Source organism: Vitis vinifera, chromosome 5 (assembly GCF_030704535.1).
Source record: "Vitis vinifera cultivar Pinot Noir 40024 chromosome 5, ASM3070453v1".
Lineage (NCBI taxonomy): Eukaryota > Viridiplantae > Streptophyta > Magnoliopsida > Vitales > Vitaceae > Vitis > Vitis vinifera.
In genome coordinates, this window is record NC_081809.1 from 5,776,645 (window position 1) to 5,801,872 (window position 25,228).

Here is a 25,228-nt window from a genome sequence, read left to right on the forward strand (position 1 = left end):
ATTATAATAATAGGTTTTATATTTTTAGTGATTAATTAAATAAAATTTTAAAATAAAATAATTAGAATTAATTTGTTTATTAAAATTATTTTTTAACATTTTGTTTTGTAATAGTTTTACTATGTATTTATTTGGTGTCTAATATTTAATAAGGGAGTAAGTCAATTCAATGGTAGACCATGGTAAGGATGTGTTTTGGCGAGGTTCGGGTCCTAACACCCCACGCACAATTTCATATTTTTAAGGCTTTGAACGTGATGATTGGACCGAGAAATACTGATCAATAAATTGGCAAAAATTCGATTTTTTGGCGAAAAATTGTCGAAATTAGTTGAAAAATTGCCTCATCGATTTTTCGTCTTCCTATTTGTATCATCAGTCGTCGATACACAAAATTTGGACAAAATTTTCCAAAATTATCATCCATGATTGTAACAATCCAAGACAGTTATTGTAACGACTCACATCCAACCATATAAATATTGTCCACTCTAGACCTAAAGGGGTTCTCACTGCTTTAAAAGTTGTTTACAAGGTTAAGAGGAGTCCATATTTGTATAGCGCAAAAAACTTTCCCTTTTATTTGATGTGAGATGTCACAAACACTCTCATACGGGGCCAATTAAACTCATACGGGATTGAGGATTGACTCTGATATTATTTGTAATGACTTACATTCAATTATGTAAATTTTGTTCGCTTTGGATCCAAGACGGTTCTCACGGTTTTGAAACGCATTTATAAGGTTAAAAGGAGTTCATATTTATATAGCGTTAGAAACTTTTCCTTTTATCTAATGTGAAATGTCACAGTTATAGACAAAATTCATCTATTGAAGAGGCGATTTTTAAAAATTATTAGATAAAAATCATCTATTAAAAAGAAGATTTATATATATATATATATGTCTTTATAGACTAAAATCGCCTCCAAATTATAAGCTAAATTTGTCTATTAAAGAGATAATTTCTGACTATAAAATATCTATAATATCTAACTTAATATAAAATAATACATATTTTTTAATATTAGATGTTAAACATAATTAATACCTTTATAAATATTATTATTGATAAATAACATATTTACAATAAGTATAATTATTTTTATATATTTATTTTAGTTGATAAAATTAATAAATTTTATAATGCATATATTTATAATAATTATATTATCATATAAATGCTCTATGTTTTCTTATTTTGAATTATGTTTTTAACTAATAATGCAATGCTACTTCATTTAGAACCCGTTTCTTCAAAAAGTGATTTCCTTAAAATTAAAATTTTATTTATTCTCAATATTTTACATTGATTGAAATAATTGTGATCTAATTAAAATTTATTGCTAAAAATAATATTAAAAAGTAATTTGGAAGTGAAAGAAACAAAATAATAAATAAAATTTTAAAATTAAAATATTTATTATTTACAGTAGAAAAAAAAAGAATATAAAATTAAGTTAATTGAAAGATAAAATTTGAGATAGAGACAAAAATATTTTTTTAATCAATATGAGATGATAAATATAATTTATAATTTTATAAATATTATAATTATAAATAATATATCAACAATAATTATAATTTATTACATAAAATCAATTAGTTTTACTACACATATATTTTTAATAATTTTATTATTAAAATATATTATTAGTTAAAATATTATAAAAATGAAAAAGAAAACAAGTAGCATGAAAGCATTTTTTTTCTTTAAAATTAATTTTTTGAAATTGTTTCTTCAAAAGAGACCATTTTAGCTTATATATATATTAAACATGATCATTTTTGCTTCGATTTTTTTTTTTTAAAGAATTTTTAAAAATTATTTTTTCAAGAGAGGATTTTAGTCTATAATTTTTCTAAAGAATTTTTAATAAAAATCTCATATTCAAAAGACAATGTTTGTCTTTTTTTTTTTTTTTTTTCAGAATTTTTAGAAATCGTTTATCTATAATTTTCTTTGATGATTTTGCTTTAAATCCAAACTTTTTTTTCGCAATCAGAAAAAACTAAGATAAATTTGAAAATATTTTCTCTACTACCATAATATTAGGCCAATGGGCCATGAACGTACTGTTTCTACACACTTGGCATTTTGGGTCAGGTTTGGGATGGGCCGCCGCCCACCGATATCTAACCAAAGCCGCGCTCAACATTACACCCAGTCCACTGCAACAAAACTAGGTTATAAACCAGAAGAAAGAAGAACGAAGAGGGGGGTACAGAATGATGGAAGAAGCAGATGGAAAGGGAAGAGCAGCATCAGAATCAGAGCAAGTGTCACTGAAAGACAAGGGAAATGAATTCTTCAAAGCAGGAAACTACCTGAAAGCAGCTGCACTCTACACCCAGGCCATCAAGCAAGATCCTTCTAATCCCACTCTTTACAGGTACCATGTTCTTACTTCCGACACCCACTTCCAAATTTTCAAATGGCGTTGTTCCCATTTGTTTCAGTTTGCACCTTACCCTCTTGCGTTTTTTGTTACATTTTTAATATTTTCGTCATCGGTCGTGACCACAAGCACTTTGTTGATACAAATTATGTTTCTGGTGAAAATTTGATCTCTGTGTGCTTCCAACTTGATGTTCTTCTAGAGAATTCTTCATATGGTTAGGGCCTTTTGGGGTGATGAGTTTTACGTCGTGTTGATTGTTCAGTCCTCTTGGGGGTCGATTTGCATAAATAACTGAATTCACTTGTATACATTTATGTCAAGAGGGTTATTATGTTACATTGGGTTTTTCAATTGCTTTGCATTGCTGCATTATGAATTAGCTTGAAAGTATTGCACCAACTGCTTGAAGAAAACAAACGACGGGCCTACCTCAGTGCAGGGTTTTTCCCGTAAGGTGATATTTGCTACTGGGTGCGGCCATTTTGCCCAATTCACTTATCATGTGAACATTAGTTTTCCTGGAGGATTGCTGGATCCCCAGTTGTTAAACTCCAAGGGCCAAACCCCTTGGAGCTGCATTTGATGGCTTCTTTTCCTCCTTTGATTCAATATATTGGGACATGATCTTGGTGGAAAAGTTTGTACCACATAGGATTTTAATGACTTCAATAGAGTCACCTAACAAGAAAAATAAGCATTGACTCGAAAGAGAGAAAGGAATTAGATATCTTTTATAAGTAACGGGATAGTGAAAAAGGGGTGCAACCCCCCATGTACACAGGATGTAAGAACAATCCAAAACATCATTAAGATATAGAAGGGATTGTCTGCCATCATTTACTGAACCATCGATCCTCTTAAACTATGAATGTAGAAAACATTTTTCAGCTGTAATTGGATTGGCACAAACCATAAAACTTCTTCCATTGCATTCCTTCCAAATACCTCAAATTAAGCAAAGTGGAGTTGTATGCCATACTTTCCTCTTACACTTAGTTACAATATTTTCACTTAGTAACAATATTTCGGTCCCAACTATGTAATTTATCTATAATTGATTCAGGAAGCACCTTGAGAATACCAAAAATTGAAAACAAAATGTTCATTCTCTGTTTATATCCATAATGAATGAGTATATGGTTAGTTGATTCCTCTTCTTTCATACGCAAATAACACTAAATGTTCTCTTTTAGCCATATCTCTCTTACCACTTTGATACAACATGATAAACAAAGGGAAAAAATGGAAATCAATCAAAAGTAAATATATTCGTGATAAAATGTTTCCCTTCTTTTCTCTTTTATCCCAATAATTTTTTTCTTATCTCTATACATTTTTATAAAAGTTCATGTTTCAGCAAAAATTTTCTTTGTTAAGTATTATCATCTGCTAAAAAGTTGGAAGTAAAAAAAAAAAAGAAGTAAATTAATTAAAGTTAATCAGCCATATCTGAAGCAAATAGGAGTATCAGACGAGAATCCTATACCTACGCACATGTTGTCATGTTGTGTCATCTTGTCATGTTAACAAGAGAAAATCCCAATTGAAATAATTCTAGATCTTTTCTATATCCATCTTGCAAGTGGACCCCTGCCCTAACTCTTTTGTTCAGAATTGAGAACCTCGTTAGCAATTAAAGCCGCATAAAAAATTTGTCCACCCTTCCACTAATGCATTCCAAGAATATGATAGTACTTTGCACATGACCTTTTTCTCAATTTATTTGCCAGTTTTTTTACCTGAAGTTTGTAGAGATCCCCTGCCAAACTAATGGGTTTGAAATCTGAAGAATTTCTGAATTCTTTTCTTGATATTTTAGGTACACACCATACACATATATATACACAAATGACTGAATAAGAAGATATCAATCTGGCTTGATTCTCTCCTAAAATTAGGAAACTGAATCATCCTAAATGATCTCTCCTTTTTTATTCCTAAAACAACTTTCCTAAATTAAGAACCCTAACTTTGAATGCCAAATTTCAACACTCCCCCTCAAGCTGGAGAATATATATCATATAATCCCAGCTTGCAAGTTAAGTCTTCGAAGTTAGGCCTAGGTAAAGCTTTGGTGAGGATGTCTGCGGTTTGGTGCTTGGTAGGAACATAGTTCAATTTAACCGTCTCACTAGTCACCTTCTCTGTGATGAAGTGTCTGTCAATCTCAGCATGCTTGGTCCTGTCATGATGCACGGGGTTCTTTGCTATGCTTATAGCTGCCTGATTATCACACATCATCAGAATTGGAGATGAACTCGTTTGTCCGAGTTCACTAAGAACCCTTTTTATCCAAATCCCTTCACAGATTCCCTGTGCAAGAGCTCTGTACTCAACTTCTGCACTACTTCTGGCTACAACTGATTGCTTCTTACTCCTCCAGGTAACAAGATTTCCCCAGACAAAAGAACAATATCCAGAAGTGGACCGCCTGTCAATGATGTTTCCTGCCCAATCCGCATCTGAGTATACTTCAATGTCACGGTTCTCTGCCTTTCTGAAGAATAGACCTTTCCCTGGTGTCATTTTTAAATATCTAAAAATCCTATAGACTGCTTCCATGTGTTCCTCAGTGGGGTTGTGCATGAATTGACTTACAGCACTCACTGCAAAGCCAATATCTGGCCGAGTGTGTGAGAGATAAATCAAGCGCCCGACAAGCCGCTGATATCTCCCCCTGTCTATCGGTGTACTTTCTTTCTCGATACCAAGTTTCTTCTGACTATCCATAGGAGTATCAATTGGTTTGCATCCAAGCATACTGGTCTCCTTAAGAAGATCGAGTATGTATTTTCTTTGAGAGACTACAATTCCCTTCCTTGATCTAGCCACTTCCATACCAAGGAAATATTTCAAATTTCCAAGGTCTTTAACTTCAAACTCTTCTGACAAATACTTCTTCAACTTCTGTAATTCCTCCATATCATTCCCAGATAGAATAATATCATCGACATAGACTATCAATATGGCCATTTTCCAGGCATGAGACTTCTTGACAAATAGAGTATGATCAGCCTGACCTTGTTTGTAACCCAGCTTCAGGACTGCTTTTGTGAATCTATCAAACCAGGCTCGGGGAGATTGTTTAAGGCCGTACAAGGATTTTTGGAGTTTGCAAACCTGATTCTTTGCCATACTTTCTTCAAAACCAGGTGGTATTTCCATGTAGACTTCCTCTTCTAGGTCACCATTTAAAAACGCATTTTTTATGTCCAGTTGTTGCAAGCACCAATCTTGATTGACAGCCAATGAGAGAAGAATCCTGATAGTGTTCAGTTTTGCAACAGGAGCAAAAGTTTCCTGATAGTTTATCCCATAGGATTGTGTAAACCCTCTAGCTACCAAACGAGCCTTGAATCTCTCGATTGATCCATCTGCTTTGTATTTTATGGTGAAAATCCACTTGCACCCCACGGGCCTCTTTCCAACCGGCAAATCTGTGATAGTCCACATCCCATTCTTCTCAAGTGCATCAATCTCATCTTGTACTGCCTTCTTCCATTCTGAAATTTTGAGTGCCTCTTGTATTGTGTTGGGAACCTGAGTATCATCAAGAGAAATAGCAAATGCTCTGTAAGATGGTGATAGCCCTTCATACGTAACATAATTCCCAATTGGATGATCTGTACATCTCCTAACACCCTTCCTCAATGCAATCGGCAGACTAGAATCATCAATGCTGGGAATTAACACCTCTCCAGCCCTATCCTCACCTATGTTCTCTTCAGGAAGACTTGAATTGGAGTCAATATATTGGCCACATGTTGACTGTGATCCGTGCTCTAATTCCTGTCTTTTCCTCCTCCTGATGTAAACTTGTAAGTTCTCATTAGCAAGTTGTGGGGCTATAGGTTGAATAGGCATGTGAGACTGGATGATCACGGGAGAAGGAACATTTGTGTGCTGGGCTGGCTGGACTGATGACGGCATGGGTGTGGACAACTCAGTGGGCGCAAATTGGGAAGGATTTGGTGACTCTGAGTGAAAGGAAGGTACACTCTCAAGGAGAGACTCCCAAACTTGATGTTCATTCATGCTCTCCCCCTGAACGTGAGATTTGGGATAGAAGAAGACATGTTCAAAGAAAGAGACGTCCATGGTGGTGTAAAATCTTTTGTTGGTTGGAGAATAGCATTTGTACCCTTTTTGGGTTGGAGAATACCCTAGGAAAATGCACTTATTGGCTCGAGGAGCAAATTTGCTACGATTTTGAGGATACACATGAACGAATGCCGTGCAACCAAATACTTTGAGTGGTAAATCAGAAGAGGCTGCACGGGTGTGAGGAAATTGTTTTAAGAAAAGTTGACGTGGGGATTGAAAGGTAAGCACCCTGGATGGCATACGGTTGATCAAATAGGTAGCTGTGAGAATAGCTTCCCCCCAGAAATAGTTTGGAACATTAGAGGAAAACATAAGGCACCGGGCAACTTCCAAGAGATGTCTATTCTTGCGTTCAGCCACCCCATTTTGTTGTGGGGTGTCAACGCAAGAACTTATGTGGATAATGTCGTGATTTTGAAGATAAGTACTGAGACTACTAGTAAAGTATTCCTTTGCATTATCTGACTTGAGGACTTGAATTTTGGAATTGAATTGATTTTGAACCATAAGATTGAAGGTTTGAAAAATGTGCCCGACCTCTGACTTTTCTTTCATAAGGAAAACCCATGTTACCCGTGTATGATCATCAACGAATGTCACAAACCATCGAGTGCCAGAAATATTTTTTATCCGAGAGGGACCCCACACATCACTATGTACTAGAGAGAAAACAGTCGAAGGTTTGTATGGGATTTGAGAATATACTGTTCGAGTATGCTTTGCAAACTGACAAATTTCACAGTGATAAGATGCTGGATGTTTATTTATAAATAATTTGGGAAACAATTTTGCAAGGTAAACAAAGCTAGGATGACCAAGGCGATAGTGTAACATTATAATCTCACTATCTTTATTGACCTTAGAATTTGACACAGAATTGAAAGACTCTAACATACTATGAGACTGTACGCAACTTGCTTGAGAGACTTGGTTTGAGAATTGGCCACATGAGAGGAGGTAGAGCCCGAAACACAGTTCAGCACTGCCAATCATCTTCCCCGATTTCAAGTCCTGAAAAACACACGAGTTTGGATAGAATTTAGTAACACATTGGAAATCACGGGCCAATTTGCTAATAGACAAAAGATTACAATCCAAGTTTGGAACATGGAGGACAGAGTCAAGATATAAGTCTTTAGTAAGTTTTATAGAACCTGTCCCGGCAATTTTTGACTTTGAACCATCAGCAATATGGACGGATGAATGACCATTACTTGGCTTGTAATTTTGAAGAATGGCAGCATCTCCTGTCATGTGATCAGAAGCACCTGTGTCCACTATCCACGGCTTCATTCCTCCTCGATTAGCAGTGAGGGCTATCCCGGTAGTACTGCCACTGCCAACTTGGCTTAATAGTTTCTGTAGCATCTCCATCTGCTCTTTGTTGAATGGACTCAGCTCGGGAACAGATGTGCTCTCAGAGTTGGCAGCCACATGTGCTCTGCCATCTCTATCAGACCGTGGCTTTGGTTTCCAATCAGCCGGTTTGCCATGAAGCTTCCAGCAAGCCTCCTTATAATGGCCTGGTTTCTTACAATAATCACACCAAGGCCTATCCCGTTTCTGACGATCTCCACCACTACTATTAAATGACCGAGTAGCAAGGGCAGAGGCATCCAATGTTGGGGCAAGTTGCTCTTTGGATCCCATCATCACTTTCTTTCTACTTTCTTCACGCCTAACCTCTGAAAAAGCCTCCCTGAGACTTGGAAGGGGTTTAATGCCCATGATTCGGCCTCTAACATCATCCAATTCCCTGTTTAGTCCTAGGAAAAACTTGAATAGCCTCTTTTGTTCCACAATTTTCCTGTATGTTGCTGCATCATCCGAACATTTCCATGAGTGAGTCTCGAATAAATCAAGTTGCTGCCAATACCTTGTGAGTGTGTTGTAATACTGAGTAACTGACTGCTCTCCTTGGCGGAAGTCATGTAAGGCTGATTCAACCTGAAAAAGTTCTGAAGTATTTTCAGAACTTGAGTAAGTTTCTTTGGCTGCATCCCAGATGTCCTTTGCAGTCCTAAACAGCAAAAAATTTTCACCTATGTCATTGTTCATGGAATTGATAAGCCATGACATGATCATGCTGTTTTCAATCTTCCACTTCCTGAAACCCGGTTCTGTAGTTTCTGGCATAGCTGCTTCTCCAGTGAGGTACTCATCCTTTCCTTTACCGCAAATGAACAGCAACACAGATTGTGACCACTGTAAATAGTTATGGCCATTTAATTTGTGTCCTGTGATAAGAATAGGAGAGGAATCACTACCACCAAGGTTTGGAATTTCAGATCTGCCCCTTGATTCTGGTGACGTGACGTTGGATACTTGTGATGATGCCATTCCGTATTTTGTCATGGACCGGAAAGGTAGAAGAACACTTCCCAAGGCACGTGCAGGGATTGGAGTTGAGAAAAAATAGCCGGAGGACGCCAGAAAAACTGATCGGAGGGCCCGTGGAGGCAAAAGAACCCCAAAAGAGGCACGTGCAGGGCTCGGATGGCAGAAACAGGTAAGAAGGGTGGCTGGTCGGCGTCAGGCGAGCTTGGAGGAGGAAGCGCGTCACCGGAAAGTGGCTCACGCTCCCTCACGCGCTGGCGCGTGAGATGCAGTCGCTGGCCAGAAAAACGCGCGTGGATGGCGCGTGGATGGTTTTCTGGCTCCGGTGCTTTGGGAAAAATTGGAGATCTCCTCCAGGCGGTCCTTGCGGTGTAGAAAAAAACCGTCGTCGGAAAAGTTCGCCGACAGTGAATGTTTTCTGACGACGATTCGACCGATCGGAAAGCGTTTTCTCCCTTGGCTCTGAGAACAGGGACTGATGACCGGAATGAAAGACGGCCAGAGAGAGATGGTCGGATTGAGAGATGGTCAGAGAGATTTGGCCGGAATGAATGATGGCCTGAATAAGAGGTGGCCAGAAGGGATTAGGGTTTCAGAAAACTGGCTCTGATACCATGAAGAATTTCTGAATTCCTTTCTTGATATTTTAGGTACACACCATACACATATATATACACAAATGACTGAATAAGAAGATATCAATCTGACTTGATTCTCTCCTAAAATTAGGAAACTGAATCATCCTAAATGATCTCTCCTTTTTTATTCCTAAAACAACTTTCCTAAATTAAGAACCCTAACTTTGAATGCCAAATTTCAACAAAATCCTTAATGTCCTCTACCCCATTTTTTATGGGATCAAAACAAAGAAGGCGACATCAAGACTTCTTTGAAAAGACCCTGCCTCACAACATTCTTGAAGGAACTCGATTACCTTCCTATGTCCAGCGTGCCCCATTTGCTAAAAAAAAATCAGTAAGAGTAGCCAAAAGCCTACTACTGCCCAAAAGGACCCTCATGCCCCTCTCTGTTGGCCCTGCCAATTGATTTGAGCTCCATCCTCTTCTATACTTAGCCTTCCACCCATGGTTCACCCTGCTTTTTAAATGCTCAATTGTCTAACATCAGTTCTTTTTTTTTTTCTTTCATTTTTTCTTTCCTATCGTTTTTTTAATGGCAAATAGTAGTATGATAGGAGTGGGTGTCATGTCAAGAACCTGTATGTGGCCATCTGTTCTCTATCAATCTTTTTATATTAGTTCATCTGTTTATATGTTTTTGGAATTAATTTTGCATCTCCATGTATTTCTATGTTATGCATGTGTGCATAGTAATTAATGCATCTTCTCCATTAATTTTCTATTACTGGCCAGCAACCGTGCTGCAGCATTTCTACATTTGGTCAAACTCACCAAAGCACTTGCTGATGCTGAGACAACAATCACATTGAACCCTAACTGGGAAAAGGTACACAACCCTTTCTTCTTCGGTACTTGATGTTATTAAGCTGATCCTTGAATGATGCCTTTTTGATGGACGTCCAGGGATATTTCAGGAAAGGATGTGTATTAGAGGCCATGGAACGATATGATGATGTATGTGTAAAGTTTCTTCCATTTCCACACAGCAACCCCCCACGCCTCCACACCTCTGGAGATGAGCCCATGCCTTTGGTTTTCTGCTTCTGATGTTTCTTCTTTTTATATACTGCAGTCTTTAGTAGCCTTCCGGATAGCTTTGGAGCACAATCCACAAAGTTCAGAGGTATCAAGAAAGATCAAGAAGCTTACTCAGTTGGCAAGAGATAAAAAGCGAGTTCAGGAAGTGGAGAACAAGAGATCCAATGTTGATATGGCAAAGCATTTGGAAACATTGAAATCCGAACTGGTGAGTGTAGTTCTCCTGCTAAGTGTCATGATTTCTTTCTATCTAGTTGTACTTCTGGTTCAGTTTGTAAATATATGTGAAGTAATCTTTGCAGATCCCATTTATCCTGTCCGGAGTTTTCCCAGTCGCACAAAAATTCTGTCTAATGTGTATGTGGTAGTAAAATATGCTTGCTCAGGGTGGTCTATTTTATTTTTGTCTCCAATTGCTTTGATTCTCTCGCAGATATTATGTTTTACCATCTTCCCTTGTATATTGATCTCATGAACTGTATGATGCTGGTGAGTATTTTCTTATAACATTCTCAGAGATATTGTAGATTCCTAGGTGGATCATCTAGAGTAGGATTGTCTTTGACATTCCTAATGTGGAAAATTGATCTTTTTCTTTGCAGTCTGAGAAGTATGGAGATGCAGAGCATTGGAAAAGCATGTTTTCTTTCACTGTTGAGACAATAGAGACTGCCATAAAATCATGGCATGAAACATCTAAAGTGGATGCTAGAGTCTACTTCCTTCTTGACAAGGAAAAGACACAGACAGATAAATATGCCCCGGTTGTCAATATTGATAAGGTAATAATGTTTCCAACTTTACTTGTTTTTGGACATCATTCTGCTCATTGATTTTGAACATGTTCACCTCTGCAGTTTCTTTGGTTTTATGATCCCACCCTTCTTGTCAAGTTAGCTGCATAAATGGGATTCCAGTGAAGTGTTAGATTATGTGGAGCATCTAATTTGTAACAATTTACATAAGAGAATAAGCTGTACAATGCACTGGAAGCCCACCATAATAAATACATAAAACAATAAAACAAATAAAATATACTTTGGTGTTTTGTGAGGCGTCTCAAAACCAGATGACTTATCTAAGCTGGCTTCTTATGTGGTTTGAGGCTTGCTTAGGTTTGAGAATCAATTTGGAGAAAAGTGAGTTAATTTTGGTGGGTGGGGTGCATAGTATAGAAGACTTGGCCTTGAAGTTGGGGTGTAAAGTGGGTGGTCTCCCTTCCCGCTATTTGGGTCTTTCTTTGGGTGCCCCCTTCAAATCAGTGACAGTATGAGATGGTGTTGAAAAGAGATTTTGAAAAAGGCTAGCAATGTGGAAGAGATAGTATATCTCAAAAGGAGGAAGACTCGCCCTAATTCGAAGCACATTGTCTAGCACGCCTATCTATTTCATGTCCTTTTTTTGCATGCCAAGACAAGTGAGGTTGAGATTGGAGAAGATTCAGAGGGATTTTCTATGGGGTGGTGGAGCTCTTGTGCAGAAACCGCATCTTGTTAGGTGGAACATGGTTTTCTTGGAGAAAAGGAAAGGTGGCTTGGGTGTGAGAAATCTATCTCTGATGAATATAGCTCTCTTAAGCAAGTGGAATTAGCGATATGCCAATGAAAGAGAGGTCCTTTGGAAGCAAAGTCATCAGTCAAAAGTATGGCGAAAAAGATGGAGGGTGGTGCTCCCACAAGGTGAGTGAGAGATATGGTGTGGGATTGTGGAAAGCTATTAGGAAGGAGTGAAATTATTTGAGTGGTAGGTCGGCCTACTAAGTGGGTAATGGGCAGAAAATGAGATTCTGAATGGACAAGTGGTATGGAGATGAGCCACTTTGTGAGTCCTTCCCTTCCTTGTTTACCATTTCTTTGTCCAAGGAAGCTTGGATGGTGGATGTATGGAACCCTAATGGTGATGGGGGTGGATGGACCCCTCTTTTCTCAAGGGCGTTTAATGATTGGGAGTTATAGTTGGTGGAGAGCGTTTTTTGCAAAAGATCCAAGCTTTTAGGGTGCACAGGGATGTGGAAGATAGAGTGATTTGGATAGTTTCCAGGTGTGAGACCTTTTCGGTCAAATCTTTTTATTATATCTTGAAGCCCGGAGATTCTCCTTTGTTCCCTAGTGGTAGTATTTGGAGATTGAGCACACCTCCTAAGGTGACTTTTTTTGCTTGGGAGGCTTCTTAGTGGAAAGTTTTAACTTTGGACCAACTTAAAAGGAGGAGACACTTCTTGGAAAATAGGTGTTTTCTTTGCCTCTCTAAAGTAGAGATGGTTGATCACCTTCTGCTTTACTGTGCAAAGACTTGGGTTCTTTGAAATCTTCTTTTCTCTCTCTTTGGCGTGTCTTGGATTCTTTCTTATTTAGTTAAAGAAACTCTTCTTGGGTGGCATGGGTCATTTGTGGGTAAAGCTCATAAAAAGACTTGGCAAGTGGCCCTCCTATGTATATTTTGGACAGTTTGGAAGGAAAAGAATTTGTTAGCATTTGGCAATAAGGAGCTTTCGCTCCAAAGATTGAAAAATTCTTTTGCATGTAACCTGTGGTCTTGGGTTAGAGTGTCTGTAGATTTGAGCTATTTTTCGCTTGTAAGCTTCATTGATTGGTTAGGTTCTAAGTAAGGGCAGATGATGTTTTTTGTTTCTATCCCACCTCCTTTGGTTTAAGCATTTTGGCTTCTTTTGTATACTTCCTGTATACTTTAAGGGCATTGTTTTTTGGTGTCCCCTCTTTACTTCTTATACAACTTTTCTTTACCAATCAAAAAATAAATAAAACAAATAAAATAATACAAATCTGTTTCTTCTTAACAGTTTGGCCACCTCAAGGCGTCTTTAATTAAGAAACCCAATTGTTCCTAAACTCTTGTTAAAATTGTTTTATTGAATGGAGAATAAAAAGAAGGAAATGTAAAAAAGTTTGTCTTGACATGGCTCGACATGGCATTTTAATTTTTTCTTTTTCAAACTTTTTAGTAATGGAGTTATGAATTGGATAAATATTGGTTTGTTAAGATCTAACAACCACTACAACTTCAAAACAAACAAATTACTTGAAGTACTTAGTTCATGAAACCATACAGCCAAATCTCATAAATCCTGTGGATAAAGTTCCAGATGAATTTTATATAAAATAAAAAAGTTCCACATTCATTACTAAAGGCAATAATTCTTCAAATTTCCCTTTTGTCTTCTCTCACTCTCTCTCTCTCTCTCTCTCTCTCTCTCTCTCTCTCTCTTTCTCTCTCTCTCTTTTCTTTTAATGAATATTTTTCACTATGCTAGGGTTGTGTGGATAGAAGAATGTTGGCAAGATTTTTCCTGCAATTGAGTTTCCCAAAGTTGGTTCCCTCCCTCATGATTACTATTAGTAAGGGTTTAATTAAAGATCCTAGATATTGGAAACAATGAAAATTGAATGCAATTTAGGTTTATTTTAAGTACCTATAAAAAAAAAAAAATTAGGTTTATTTTAAGTACTATAGTTATAATTAAGGTGTGACTATTTTCTGCTATTAAGTGATTGGTTTATTTTCTGTCATGATTTTCTAAAAAAACCAAAGTTGCAATTCATGAGAGTGCGACATGTGGGATTTTATTTATATAAATATTTTGGCCAGTTAATCACAGTTTTATGGTTAATGCTCATGTTTTATATTGTTCATGATTCCAGGCATTTGAATCACCCCATACACACAAAAGTTGTTTTACATTTCTTAGGGATTATGCTGAAGAATCTTTCTCCAAAGCGGCTTGCTTGGTGGCACCCAAAAGTATCATATCTTACCCACAGGTAACTTTTGACATCCTCATTTATGATGAATCTCCTTAGAAGAAAAAAATTTAGGTTCTTCCCAAGACATGCTGGATAACTCTCCCTATTGATGATCAGCAACAGGACACTTGCCGTCATAGACACTTGTCAACTTCAGTCTGGATTCTTACCAATACTTTTGTAATGTGCAAAGTGTCTCAGTAAAAATTGTGTGCAGGCTGGTGGGTCAATTTCATTTCAGATTGGAAAATGCCAACTCAAGCCTGATCCAATCATTTTCACTTTTAAAAACACCAACTTGGATCAACCGGCCTACCTAGGAAAAATTCCAAAACCTTTTTAAAAAAAAATTATATTTAAAAATAATAAAATATTATAAGCTAATGATAAAATAATAGTACTTCTATATTAGAATGGTTACAAATTAGTTACTTGTTGATTAAGTAACATTGATTGGGTTGGATTTGCTCTAACTTGAAATTATTTTGGGAATGCTTGTGGAGTTGGGGTTGGTAATTGCCAGCTCTAAGTGTTTATGCTCTGCATTTTTTTATGTAGGACCTCAAATACACTTTTTTCGTTTTCTTAGTGTTAGTGGCCACTGGCTGGAAGACATTATGATCTGATGTATTCCTTATAAATGTTTTGAAAAAACCACAGCTAATTTTCATATTAAAAGAAATGAAAATCAGAGAAGTCAAGTTTTGGGTTGATGCTGTCTCAGTTGGGTTTAGAGAATGGTGAATGCTGGCCTCCAGATGAACATTGAATTTAACAAATACTATTTGGAAGATAAAAGTTTTCATGTGGAACTGTTGGGGTAATGCTTACTTAATTGCTTTTTAAATTCTAATGTACAACTCTCTTTTGCATCTTATGTTTCCTTCTATATTTTCAAATCTTAAATTTTCAATAGCGGAATTTGTTGGCTTAATGCTTATTTATTTTACTTATTTATCAAAATCTAATATACAAATTTATTTTGCATCATGTGTTGCCTTCTTAGTTCCTCTATTTCTGTGCAGACTGGTTTTTAGCAAATCCATGATTTTCATGAAATCAGTGGAGCCAACAATAAAATGATTTAGAACTGGGTTGGGTTGATTGCTTAAATGGATCTGCTTTATTGATAGTCAGTTTGGGAAATCCTCCCCTTACCAAATTCAATTAGGGCCCACCAGCAACCCATTTAAGTTAAAATTTTTGAAGGATCAAGATAAAAAAATTCACCAAGAGAAAGCTTTCAACCTCTAAGCCCCATTTATTTCAGGATGCGTCATTTTCATTGTTTTTATTTTTATTTTTATTTTTTGGGTGTTCTGTCTCAGATTTTTTCTGCTCTAAGTAAGTCTATATTCCTTAAAAGTTATACTTCTGGGACCTTTTTAAAAAGGAGTGATTGATCAAGAAGAGTAATCACAGATCTAAGAAGTGATGTTTTTATGATATTACCAATCTAAAACTGGAAGGTTTAGTTTCAGTAACGCTCCTCTGATCACATACTCTGTCTGCACCTGGCAGGTCTGGAAAGGTCAAGGATCACGGAAGTGGAAGCATGGGCAAAGTGATGGTTTCTTTGTTCAATTTGAATCACCTTCCTTGCAAAAGCTATGGTTTGTTCCTAGTTCTACAGAAAAGGGGCAATTGTTGTGCAGGTCTGTCTATCTTCCTGTCTCGCTTTCTCTCTCTCTGTGCATTATGATTGTGTTCCATGAATGGTTAAACTCAAATGACCTGGATGGTGGCTAAATTGTATCAATACACAAATGTAAATTGTTGGATTGGTTACATTCTTGATCATGATTACATTTTGAGAAACTAATTTAGATTTCCAGACAATGCCAGTGATTTGATTAGGTAATCTGGATTGATGAATCCACCAAAGGTCTTGTTCTTCCATCTTTATCTAGGCGAACGCTGATAGGTGTTTTTTTTTTCTTTTAATCAGAAACAAAATATGTACTAAATATGATAGTAAGTACATAGGAAGGATGAGGAATCCTCCCCAAAAATACAAAAACTGATCAAAAAGTATATGATTGAACTCCTCCACTATACCAAGGAGACCTCCACATTGGAATACTACTACATGGGAATGTACAAATAAAGCATCTTATACCCTATAGGATTCATCTCATCTTCATCCAATAGAGACCTAATCAAGGCTCCTCGCCTTGCTCTAGACACCAAGTTCCAATCAAGCTGAGTGACATTGAAAGAAATGCTTTTAAAAGCAAAGGAATGTGATGCCCAAAAAGAGGAATCAAAATGAGTTAAGTCCCAGAGAATTTCTAAAGTCCTCTACTTGTCCTAAAAAAACCTATCATTTCTTTCTTGCTGCACAATCCAAATCAAGGTGAGGCAACTTATTTTCCAAAGAAGCTTGCCTCTCCTCGTACTCCCTAAACCCCTATTAACAGATAGTCAACTTGTCACATATAGATCATCCACTATAAAGCATTTGTACCCCCAGAAGGTCTATAATTTGTTGACTTCACACTCATTAACTCATTCATGAAGGAAAGTGTTTCTATTTCATATCTTTAAAGTTTTGGGAAGCTGCTTTCCAGGAAATGGGTTCAGTGCGTTCAACAAACTTTAACATGCAAATGGTTCTATGCTATATTCAAATTATGTAGCCTTCATAATGCTCCATGCCTGATCATGTGACATTGATGCACTCCTTGTTTGATATTTTATTTCTCTTGAAATAATGGAATCTCAATATCTATGGCTTTTCAGGGATCCAGAAGTTCTGGACATTGGTGTCCATGAACTGCTTCCACGTATATTCAAACAAAAGCTGCCCAATCCCTAGTCTTTCTATGTTGGGGTGGATTGCATCAGAGAAGAAAAAACAGAGTACCAGGTGCCTGTATTCTGCATTGATCTGCTCCAAAATTTCCTGCTTGGACATGGTAAACATCTGCAAGAAGTTAATTTTCTGAGTCATTCTGTGCATGTGGCAACCTTTTTTGAGCTTCTTTTGAGGGTTTTGCAAGGTTATTGATTGGATAACTTTTGCACAGTTTTACCGTTGTATGCTTAATGATTTCAGCATCATGCTCTTCCTATATTTTGGTGGTAAGGCAGTTTTGGCCCTTGGACTTGGTATATTTGAGAGTTTTGGCCCTTGAACTAGGTGCACTGAGTTGTGCAGCTGATACCATTGTTGTAGTCTCTTGGAACTTGTTTGCTATAGTACATCTTTGATTTGTTTGGTAATGGTTCAAATGGATTTGTATTTTATGTAGAGATTGCTCAACGCAGGGTTTTCCCTATCCACATCTATGCTATGGTGTCTGCCTTGGTTCCTTGTTTTGAATGCCTGTAGAGTTTTAATTACTTGCCAAATACCAAAGTAAGACATCTCTATGTAGAGAGCACACTCTTGTCAATATATGTCAAGACACCTTGGAATGATTACACACCTTCGTTACTTTAGGCAGAAAGAAATTTGAAACCAAACCCAAACCATGTGAATTAATGGGCAGAGAGGAGTTTCATTTGCTTGACTTGTGAACTGATACCTCCAACAGATATGCTCTGATTGTTATGAGATTCTGTTTGGAGTGTCCTTTGTGTAGAATATTTGTTACTTTTGTTGTTTGGATTATATATTTTCTTCATTTACCTTAGGTTGTGCCTCACTTGGTCTGCGCCTTACGCCTTTGAGAACTGAGGGCTAGAGAAGAAAACATCCTGGTGAAGGGTCTTAAGAGTGCATTTGAACGTGCTTTTACTCGAAGTGTTAGTGGAAGTGTTTTGTTTGAAAGCATTTTTAGGAGAATTACCCATCAAGTGTTCTTAGAAAAAACACTACTAGTAATTTTTTAGATTTTTGAAAGTGTTTATTAAATTTTGCCACATGATTTTTTTTCATTTTTAGTTTAAAAACACTTTTCCAAAATCACTGCGAAATGGACTCTAAGTTTTAACATGCCGGCTTCTAGAACTATCTGTGGCAATACCATTTAAAATGTCAGTTTAAATGCTACTCTATGGTTTTGCTTTTTTGGGGCATGTTGGATTAAGTAGTGTCTATTTTTATAATAGATCTTAATTTGGCTTAAATTTGAATGTCATTTAAATGTTAATTTTTTTTATTACTGTTTGAATGTTAGTTAAGTATTAAATTTATTTATGTATTTTTATATGTTAAAAATATTTATTTAATTAATTATTATGTTTCTTTTTACTTTAATTGGAAAATTAATAATTTGAAAAAAAAAAATCGTACTTTAACAATTTTAAAATATCCATTATAAACATTTTATAATGATTATGTAAATAGTTAAAAAAAATTGGTAATTGAATGATAATTAGGATTTCTAATAATGCTTAGTTAATAAAAAATGGTAATTTTTTTTAAATAACCCTTGTTTTCACATATGGTATCTTTGGATTTATAGATATGAGAGTGAAATGTGTTCTATTGTTAAGATTAATTTTAAAATTTTAAATTTAAAACAGTATGAAATCCTAGTTTTTATTTTTCAAAATTAATTGAAATTATTTATTCTAATTTTCCATGGAATTAATGGTAGTTTATCTTGGTTTTGCTATATGTTGAAGGGTTGAATTTTGAAAGTTTGTAGTAAGTTCATTTACAATATAAAAATTGTTATCTTAGTGTTTATTTTTATTATGGAATTTAAGAATTAGATGAATTATGAGGTAAATATAAGTTAAAAGGATGGAAAGGAAAAGAAAAAAGAAAATTATTTTTTATTAAGATAAAATTATCTTAAACTGAAAAAATAAGTAACTCTAGAAATGGTTTAACTCTTGAAGCAGCTTAATTTAGATTTAAGTCGGGTGTTTATGGGAATAGCTTTGACCCAAGAGCAGAGCCCTCCACTGTCCTGGGACTGATGATGATGATATGATGCTTTGCTTTTGGGTCATGTCCATATAGAGAGTGATTATTACTGTATAAACTTGAGAGTGATGTATTATTGCATTTGTTAATGAGCAGAGACTGATGATTGAAGCTTTGATATATATGGGGCAAACCACTTCCTCAAACATTCCACTCAGAATTTATTTGATGACAATATTCTACAAATACATAATCATTGATCTGATCCTTGGGATTAATAGAAGTTCTTTGTAAAAAAAAAAAAAAAAGGAAACTTATATTCTACACTCTCTGGATTTGATGCTGCAGCAGCCTCTTCGTTAGGCAATCCGGTTGCCACATGGCTGTGGTCCGACCCAATAGGCTTTGACAGTTCCCCTCTTTTCAATCTTTGGTACATCACACGTTATCTTGTGCAGTGAGTTCAACAGCCGGAGGCATGCTGAGGGTGGGGGGAGTTCGCTTGCATGTATGCAGCATAAAGTTGCATGCTCCCACGGCCTCTCCCACTGTCAGATAGATCCATTCTTGGCCAATGTTTTGGATGAACTCTGTCTTGTCTAGCTTCTTCATCACCTCACTTCCAGGGTTTGCTAATACAAGCTGTATGGAGGCCATCACAATCCATGATCAACAACCACATAAGCCAATTTTGGAAAGATTGAGACGCTGATCATAGATTTATAATCATAAAATTAAAGAATAGAAGTCTCTACCTTGAGACCCCTTTTGTCAAGATCCTTCTTCACCTCATCAAGCATGCTCATCCCACTTGTATCAATGCTACCAACCGCTGCAATTAACCGTAAGTATAGTGATTAGATAGTATTATAACAATGGGCTTGTTGTCTAGTGTTAGTGGTGATGGGATCACTTACCGCTCATATCTAATATGACATAGTGCAAGTTGGCCTCTCCACAGGATTTTACCCTATCTTCCTCCTCATATATCCATCTCGTGATCCTAAGAACAGGATTAACAGCCAACATAAATTTGATTGTGTCAATCAATCAAATAGTTGTCAGTAGAATTCACATGGGTTGTTCAGTTATATATCTACCTTTCTCTTAGGTAGTTAGAATTGGCAAAGTAGATGGGGGCGTCAATATGAAGAATGAGCATTCCGGGAACAGTGTTCGCATTTGGGTACTGATCAATGCTTCTGTATGTCATCGTGTTGGGAATGTTGCCAAGAACGTGAGTCCTCGGCCTTGCCAAGGATAGCAGCAGCCTTAGCATGGACATGGTGACCTGCATTCCCAAAAGTCCATCAGATTTGACAATGAATTTCAGCCAAGAGAAAACTCCAGGACAGGTACATATTTTCTTGGATTCTCACATACCGCTATGGTTAAGCCGATTTCAACACTGACGAAGACCACACCTATGTATGCACTCATGCACACAACGAAATCGAATTTGTCGACTTTCCATAGATGGATGGCAGCCTCATAGTCTATCAGGCCGAGCATGGCAGCGATGATTATGGATGAGAGCACCACCAGGGGAGTGTAATGGAACAACGGAGTTAGGAATAACAGGGTTATCATAACTGCTGTGGCCATGACTATGTTGGATACCGCTGACTTGCATCCTGCATTGAAATTCACTGCTGTTCGGGAAAATGGTCCTGAAATAACAGTTTGGAACCACAAACAATCAGTGGATGAGAAATAAATTACTAACGGCCTACTTCTCCTTAAATAATTTGTTGAAGAGATTGAATAGAAAAGGTACCTGTGGTCAAGTAGCAAGAAGTGCAAGAGCCTGCAATGTTCATCATTCCAAAAGCGATCATTTCTTTATTCCCATCAATGTGATAATTCTTGAACATGGAAAAGCTTCTCCCAACTGCAATTCCTTCCTGCCATCCATCAAACCCACCTTTACAATTTCATTTATTTTAAGGATTTCAAAAATAATACTGTGGAACACCAATTGTTGGACACACTCTGAAATAAGTCACCCATAGTAGGGACAAAAACAGTGACCAGAGCAAAACGACACCGTTGTATCATGTATGCATTATCAGGCATAAATATTTGGAATTTTGGACCGCAAGATCTACGTATCTAGGAACCCTCGTGGAAGATGTAACATCACATACGTGGATTCACGACCAACAAGCTGACGTATTAAAGTGTGATGATTAGAGAGATGATCAGGTCTTACAGCTAGGGCTATGATTCCAGTGACGGCTCCTGTTTTGATAGCTGTCACGAGATATGGTGACCCAAAAGCCAGATCAGACAGAGATGGTGGATTCAGCCCTTTCTTCAGGTGCCCAATCTGCGTGTAATACCGACAAAAGAAATCGCGGATTTCAATTAATCACGCCACATCAGACCTCCAGTCTATATATATATATATATATATATATACACTGTAGTGGGTGCATGACATGAGCAGAAAGAGAGCCAGAGAGATTGCTCACCACTTGGACGCCGTGTTTCTCAGCATGGGTCAGATAGACTAGAATGCTTCCCAAAATTACAGACATCAAAGGCGCCATGGCGTTTATCCAGAAGAAGGCTGGCTTTCTCTTGCTCTACTCGTTTTCAACATCACCACGACAACATGATAATAAGTAAGCACAGAATACTTTAGTTAATGTCCAAAGTGGAAGACATAGATCATAATTCTATACTTGTTATATACTACTAATGTCCAAACAAGAAATAATTATGATTAGTATCGATGTCGATGTTGTCATTAGATGGTAGTTGATTTAATTAATCTAGAGACAAATTGTAGCCTTCTTTTAGAAAGTTGTCTTCTTTTTTCAATCCACTGGATCCATAATCTCAAATAGAACGGGACGAGAAAAGAAAAGGCTTTGGATTAACTTACAAAATATCTGGTAAGGAGGAGGAAGAAGAGGAAAAGGCAGCCCAACACAGCACTTTCCCATCTCCACTGCAACAACCGCCACCACCATTTCCAGTGTCAATTAAATAAGAAAATGGAAAGGCGGCACTGGTATAATTTAATAGGAACCAAAAGAAAAACAATGGTTCTGGTAAAAGCCAACCTGGTGTACTTGAGTAAAGACGGATTTGAGGACAGATACCATATCTGTCCCACGAGTAAAATGAACGAGACCAAGCATCCCTTTTAGTTGCTGCAAACAAACGATTGTGGCTGCTCCCCCCATGAATCCCACTATTGTTGCATGTGACAGAAAGTCCACGATAAACCCAAGCCTGCATGCAATTCATATGATAATTTCAAAATATTAATAACAACCATGAGGAGATCAGATGAAGATTTTTGTTTATTTAACAAACTGACCTTAACAATCCCAGAGCAGTTTGAAGAACTCCAGAAAAGAAGGTTGCGGTGACAGCCAGCTGAAAATAAAGCTTTGGGTTCTCATATGGATTAACCACACCCCCAATCATGGAAGTTAAGAGAAGTGATGCAACAGCTATAGTCCCCACTGCCACATCTCTGGAGCTTCCGAACATGGCGTAGATCAGTGGAGGTACAAAGCTTGAATCTGCAGTTGCCATTACATAAATTCACATTTCTAAGAACAGGAAAGAAAAAACAGTGTTTTAATTGCTTCTAGAATATGGTTTCTCATGAAGATGCGAACACTCACATAATCCAACAATGGGTGGCAAGCTTGCTAAATTTGCATAACTTATCCCCTGAGGAACTGCAAGACTGGCAATAGTAATCCCCGCAACTAAATCAGATTTGAAGGACTGAAAAGTGTAGCGAGGTGCCCATTCAAGGATTGGCATCAAGTACTGTAACCCCAGCACAAACTTCCTAGAAGGTGGCTGGTTCTTGAATTGCCTAAAAGGGTCATCAGGAAAGAAAGTCTCTTTGAGAGCTGTCCTCACAGCCCAACAGAATGGCTTTGGCGGAGGAACTGCAACACCACGCGGGGTGTGGTAATCAGAGTTACCCATATGATAGCTAGCTAGCTAACTGATCCTGAGTTTAGATGAGGTGGTAGTGCCAATTATACTTAGAAATTAATGCTGTTTCTGGAGTTTGGCTTCAGGAACTGAAAACATGCGAACACTCTCTAATGAAAATGCTCAAGGGGTTCGGTATGGATGTTGAGAAAAAGAAGGATTCGATAATGGTGGTGAGGACTGAGGGCTGAGGAGGGAGGTGGAGTGAGTCTGAGAGAGCAAGGGAAGGGGTGGCCCGTTTATTTAAGGGCGTTGAGGCCATGGGGAGGTGGTATCTAGGAGTGGGATAAGGGACCCACACGTGCACTACGTGGCAGATAGTCAATGCTGAATGCTGCACAGCCACAAATGCAATGTCCTTTATTTATTTATTTTTTAACTAGCTCTATAGTCTAAGTAAGTAAATATATTCTAGGATCCACTTACAACTTACAGCGTGGCATGTAGCAATGTTGGCTTGAGCGCTACACGTGGTGTCTAATCCACAGGAATTGGGTCTTCAAGTCGGGGGATTTCGTGAAGATACGCGAAAAATTGTCCCTTCCCACTTTTCATATTTATAATGATATTTTAAGTCTCCAGCTTGGAAAATAAAATATAATAATAATAAATATTTTTTATTATTTATCCTACTTTTTGTTTTTTAAACTTAGATAGTTTTAGAATATTTACCAAACAATACCCGACAATATCCATATTTTTATATACTTTTAGAATAACTAACGTTATCTTTGACATTGATTTTATTTTATTTTTAATATTTGAATAATAAAAAATTTTAAAAATTAAAAATATATTTTAAAATTATTATATATCACAGAATTAAAAAAAAAATTAAGAAAAATGATTCAAGTGTTACAAAAAACGTGTTGAAAAGGGAAATGAATAAGTTGAGGCAGAAAATGTTTGGGTGTTGTTGAAGTGGATGGAAGCTAAAGAGAAAGCCAAAGTGGGGTTGTGGTTGGAGGGAAGAATGTATGCCCAATTGATATATATGGTAAATGTAGGTATGTTACTCGTGGGCGTTACTTTGGGTGATTCCGATGATCAAACATATGATATTAATGACATGGGGGGGGGGGGGGGGGGGGGGGGTCAAAATTCAAACAATGGAAAGTAAGATTCTCGTAATCGAACACGTGTACACAGGGTCAAATCGAAGGGCTGAGATTAAGCGACCCCGTTTTCACGTGATGATTGAGGCCAACATGGCCTTCTCTTATTTTATTTTTGTTACTGCAAAAGGAATTCCCACCCAAAGATAGCGTCATCTTTACTTTGGTAATCAAACCACAAATATTTTTATTTATTTAACGTGGGAAATGGAAATAAGACACAACTATGAGGTCAGAATAAAAATTGATATTATTTTTATTAAAATAGAGAATCTAATTCATCTTTATCATTTAAATTATGTCCACGTGTAGATGGAATGAAAGAAATAAGCTTCAATGTGAAGAAAACATTTTAGTGGATAACTCATAATTTTACTCTAATTATTAATATTTTTATTCGTATTATTTATAACCCGATCTTCACTTTCATGGGTATTTTCAATAGGATCGTGACTATCCATTAATTTACTTAGTCCACGCCTATATTTTAGATAACATTGAATTAAACCATCATTTTTTTCAGGGAATTTTTTTTGTCCCCAATTTATATTAAAATATAACAATGAAAAATCATTTGAATATTTCATTTCCTATCACAATAAGAATATAGATCCAATCAATAGGATTATTTCGTAAACTAACTTAATAACTTAATTTAAGTTAGTAAGCAAATTAAATACATTTGGTAAAATAATTAATAGTATGACTTAAAGTAAAAAAAAACTTTAAGTAATAAGTAAAAATAATTCACTTATTTTTAAGTTCATATCTTAATTTTACATTTTTATCCTTATTTGTTCTAATTACTTTTACAATTTTTTTATCTATCTATTATTAATGAACCTCTTTTACCCTAATTATAATTTTTGAGAGTAAATATGTCAATTTGATAATTTAAAATAAATTTTATCAAATAATTTTAATATTTAAAATAAGAATTGAATAATAAGTTTTAAGTCAATAATTTAAATATAATTTAACTTAAATTATTAAGTAATAAGTGTTAAGTTTTAATAAACACCCCTTTAGTTTATCTTC

General features: G+C 36.5%; 2 protein-coding genes across 2 annotated transcripts; one reads left to right on the forward strand and one right to left on the reverse strand.

Annotated features, from left to right (window-relative positions):
* The first annotated feature begins 2,098 nt into the window (after nt 1–2,098).
* On the forward strand, nt 2,099–17,537 carry LOC100266608 (uncharacterized). The gene is made up of 8 exons (XM_002283119.5): nt 2,099–2,394; nt 10,218–10,311; nt 10,389–10,439; nt 10,558–10,731; nt 11,126–11,305; nt 14,183–14,302; nt 15,806–15,939; nt 17,027–17,537. The coding sequence occupies exons 1-8, from the start codon at nt 2,231–2,233 to the stop codon at nt 17,100–17,102; spliced, it is 993 nt and encodes a 330-aa protein (XP_002283155.1). The 5' UTR covers nt 2,099–2,230; the 3' UTR covers nt 17,103–17,537.
* A 1,769-nt stretch (nt 17,538–19,306) lies between these two features.
* On the reverse strand, nt 19,307–23,286 carry LOC100244269 (sulfate transporter 3.1). The gene is made up of 12 exons (XM_002283148.5): nt 22,751–23,286; nt 22,438–22,645; nt 22,178–22,349; nt 21,997–22,062; nt 21,581–21,694; nt 21,319–21,435; nt 20,884–21,010; nt 20,490–20,776; nt 20,207–20,397; nt 20,024–20,109; nt 19,862–19,938; nt 19,307–19,748 (listed from the first exon to the last, which is right to left on the reverse strand). Exons 1-12 carry the CDS (start codon nt 23,064–23,066, stop codon nt 19,545–19,547), a joined length of 1,965 nt encoding a protein of 654 aa, XP_002283184.2. The 5' UTR covers nt 23,067–23,286; the 3' UTR covers nt 19,307–19,544.
* Between the last annotated feature and the right edge of the window lie 1,942 nt (nt 23,287–25,228).

Excerpts from the sequence above, each read along its gene's own strand:
- LOC100266608 (XM_002283119.5), top strand. The coding sequence starts at position 2,231 with ATGATGGAAGAAGCAGATGGAAAGGGAAGAGCAGCATCAGAATCAGAG. Across the intron at positions 2,395-10,217 it reads TCTAATCCCACTCTTTACAG|CAACCGTGCTGCAGCATTTC; the intron begins GTACCATGTTCT and ends ATTACTGGCCAG. Across the intron at positions 14,303-15,805 it reads GTATCATATCTTACCCACAG|GTCTGGAAAGGTCAAGGATC; the intron begins GTAACTTTTGAC and ends TGCACCTGGCAG.
- LOC100244269 (XM_002283148.5), bottom strand. The coding sequence starts at position 23,066 with ATGGGTAACTCTGATTACCACACCCCGCGTGGTGTTGCAGTTCCTCCG. Across the intron at positions 22,646-22,750 it reads GCCACCCATTGTTGGATTAT|ATTCAAGCTTTGTACCTCCA; the intron begins GTGAGTGTTCGC and ends TGGCAACTGCAG. Across the intron at positions 21,695-21,996 it reads TCCTCCTTACCAGATATTTT|AGCAAGAGAAAGCCAGCCTT; the intron begins GTAAGTTAATCC and ends GAAAACGAGTAG.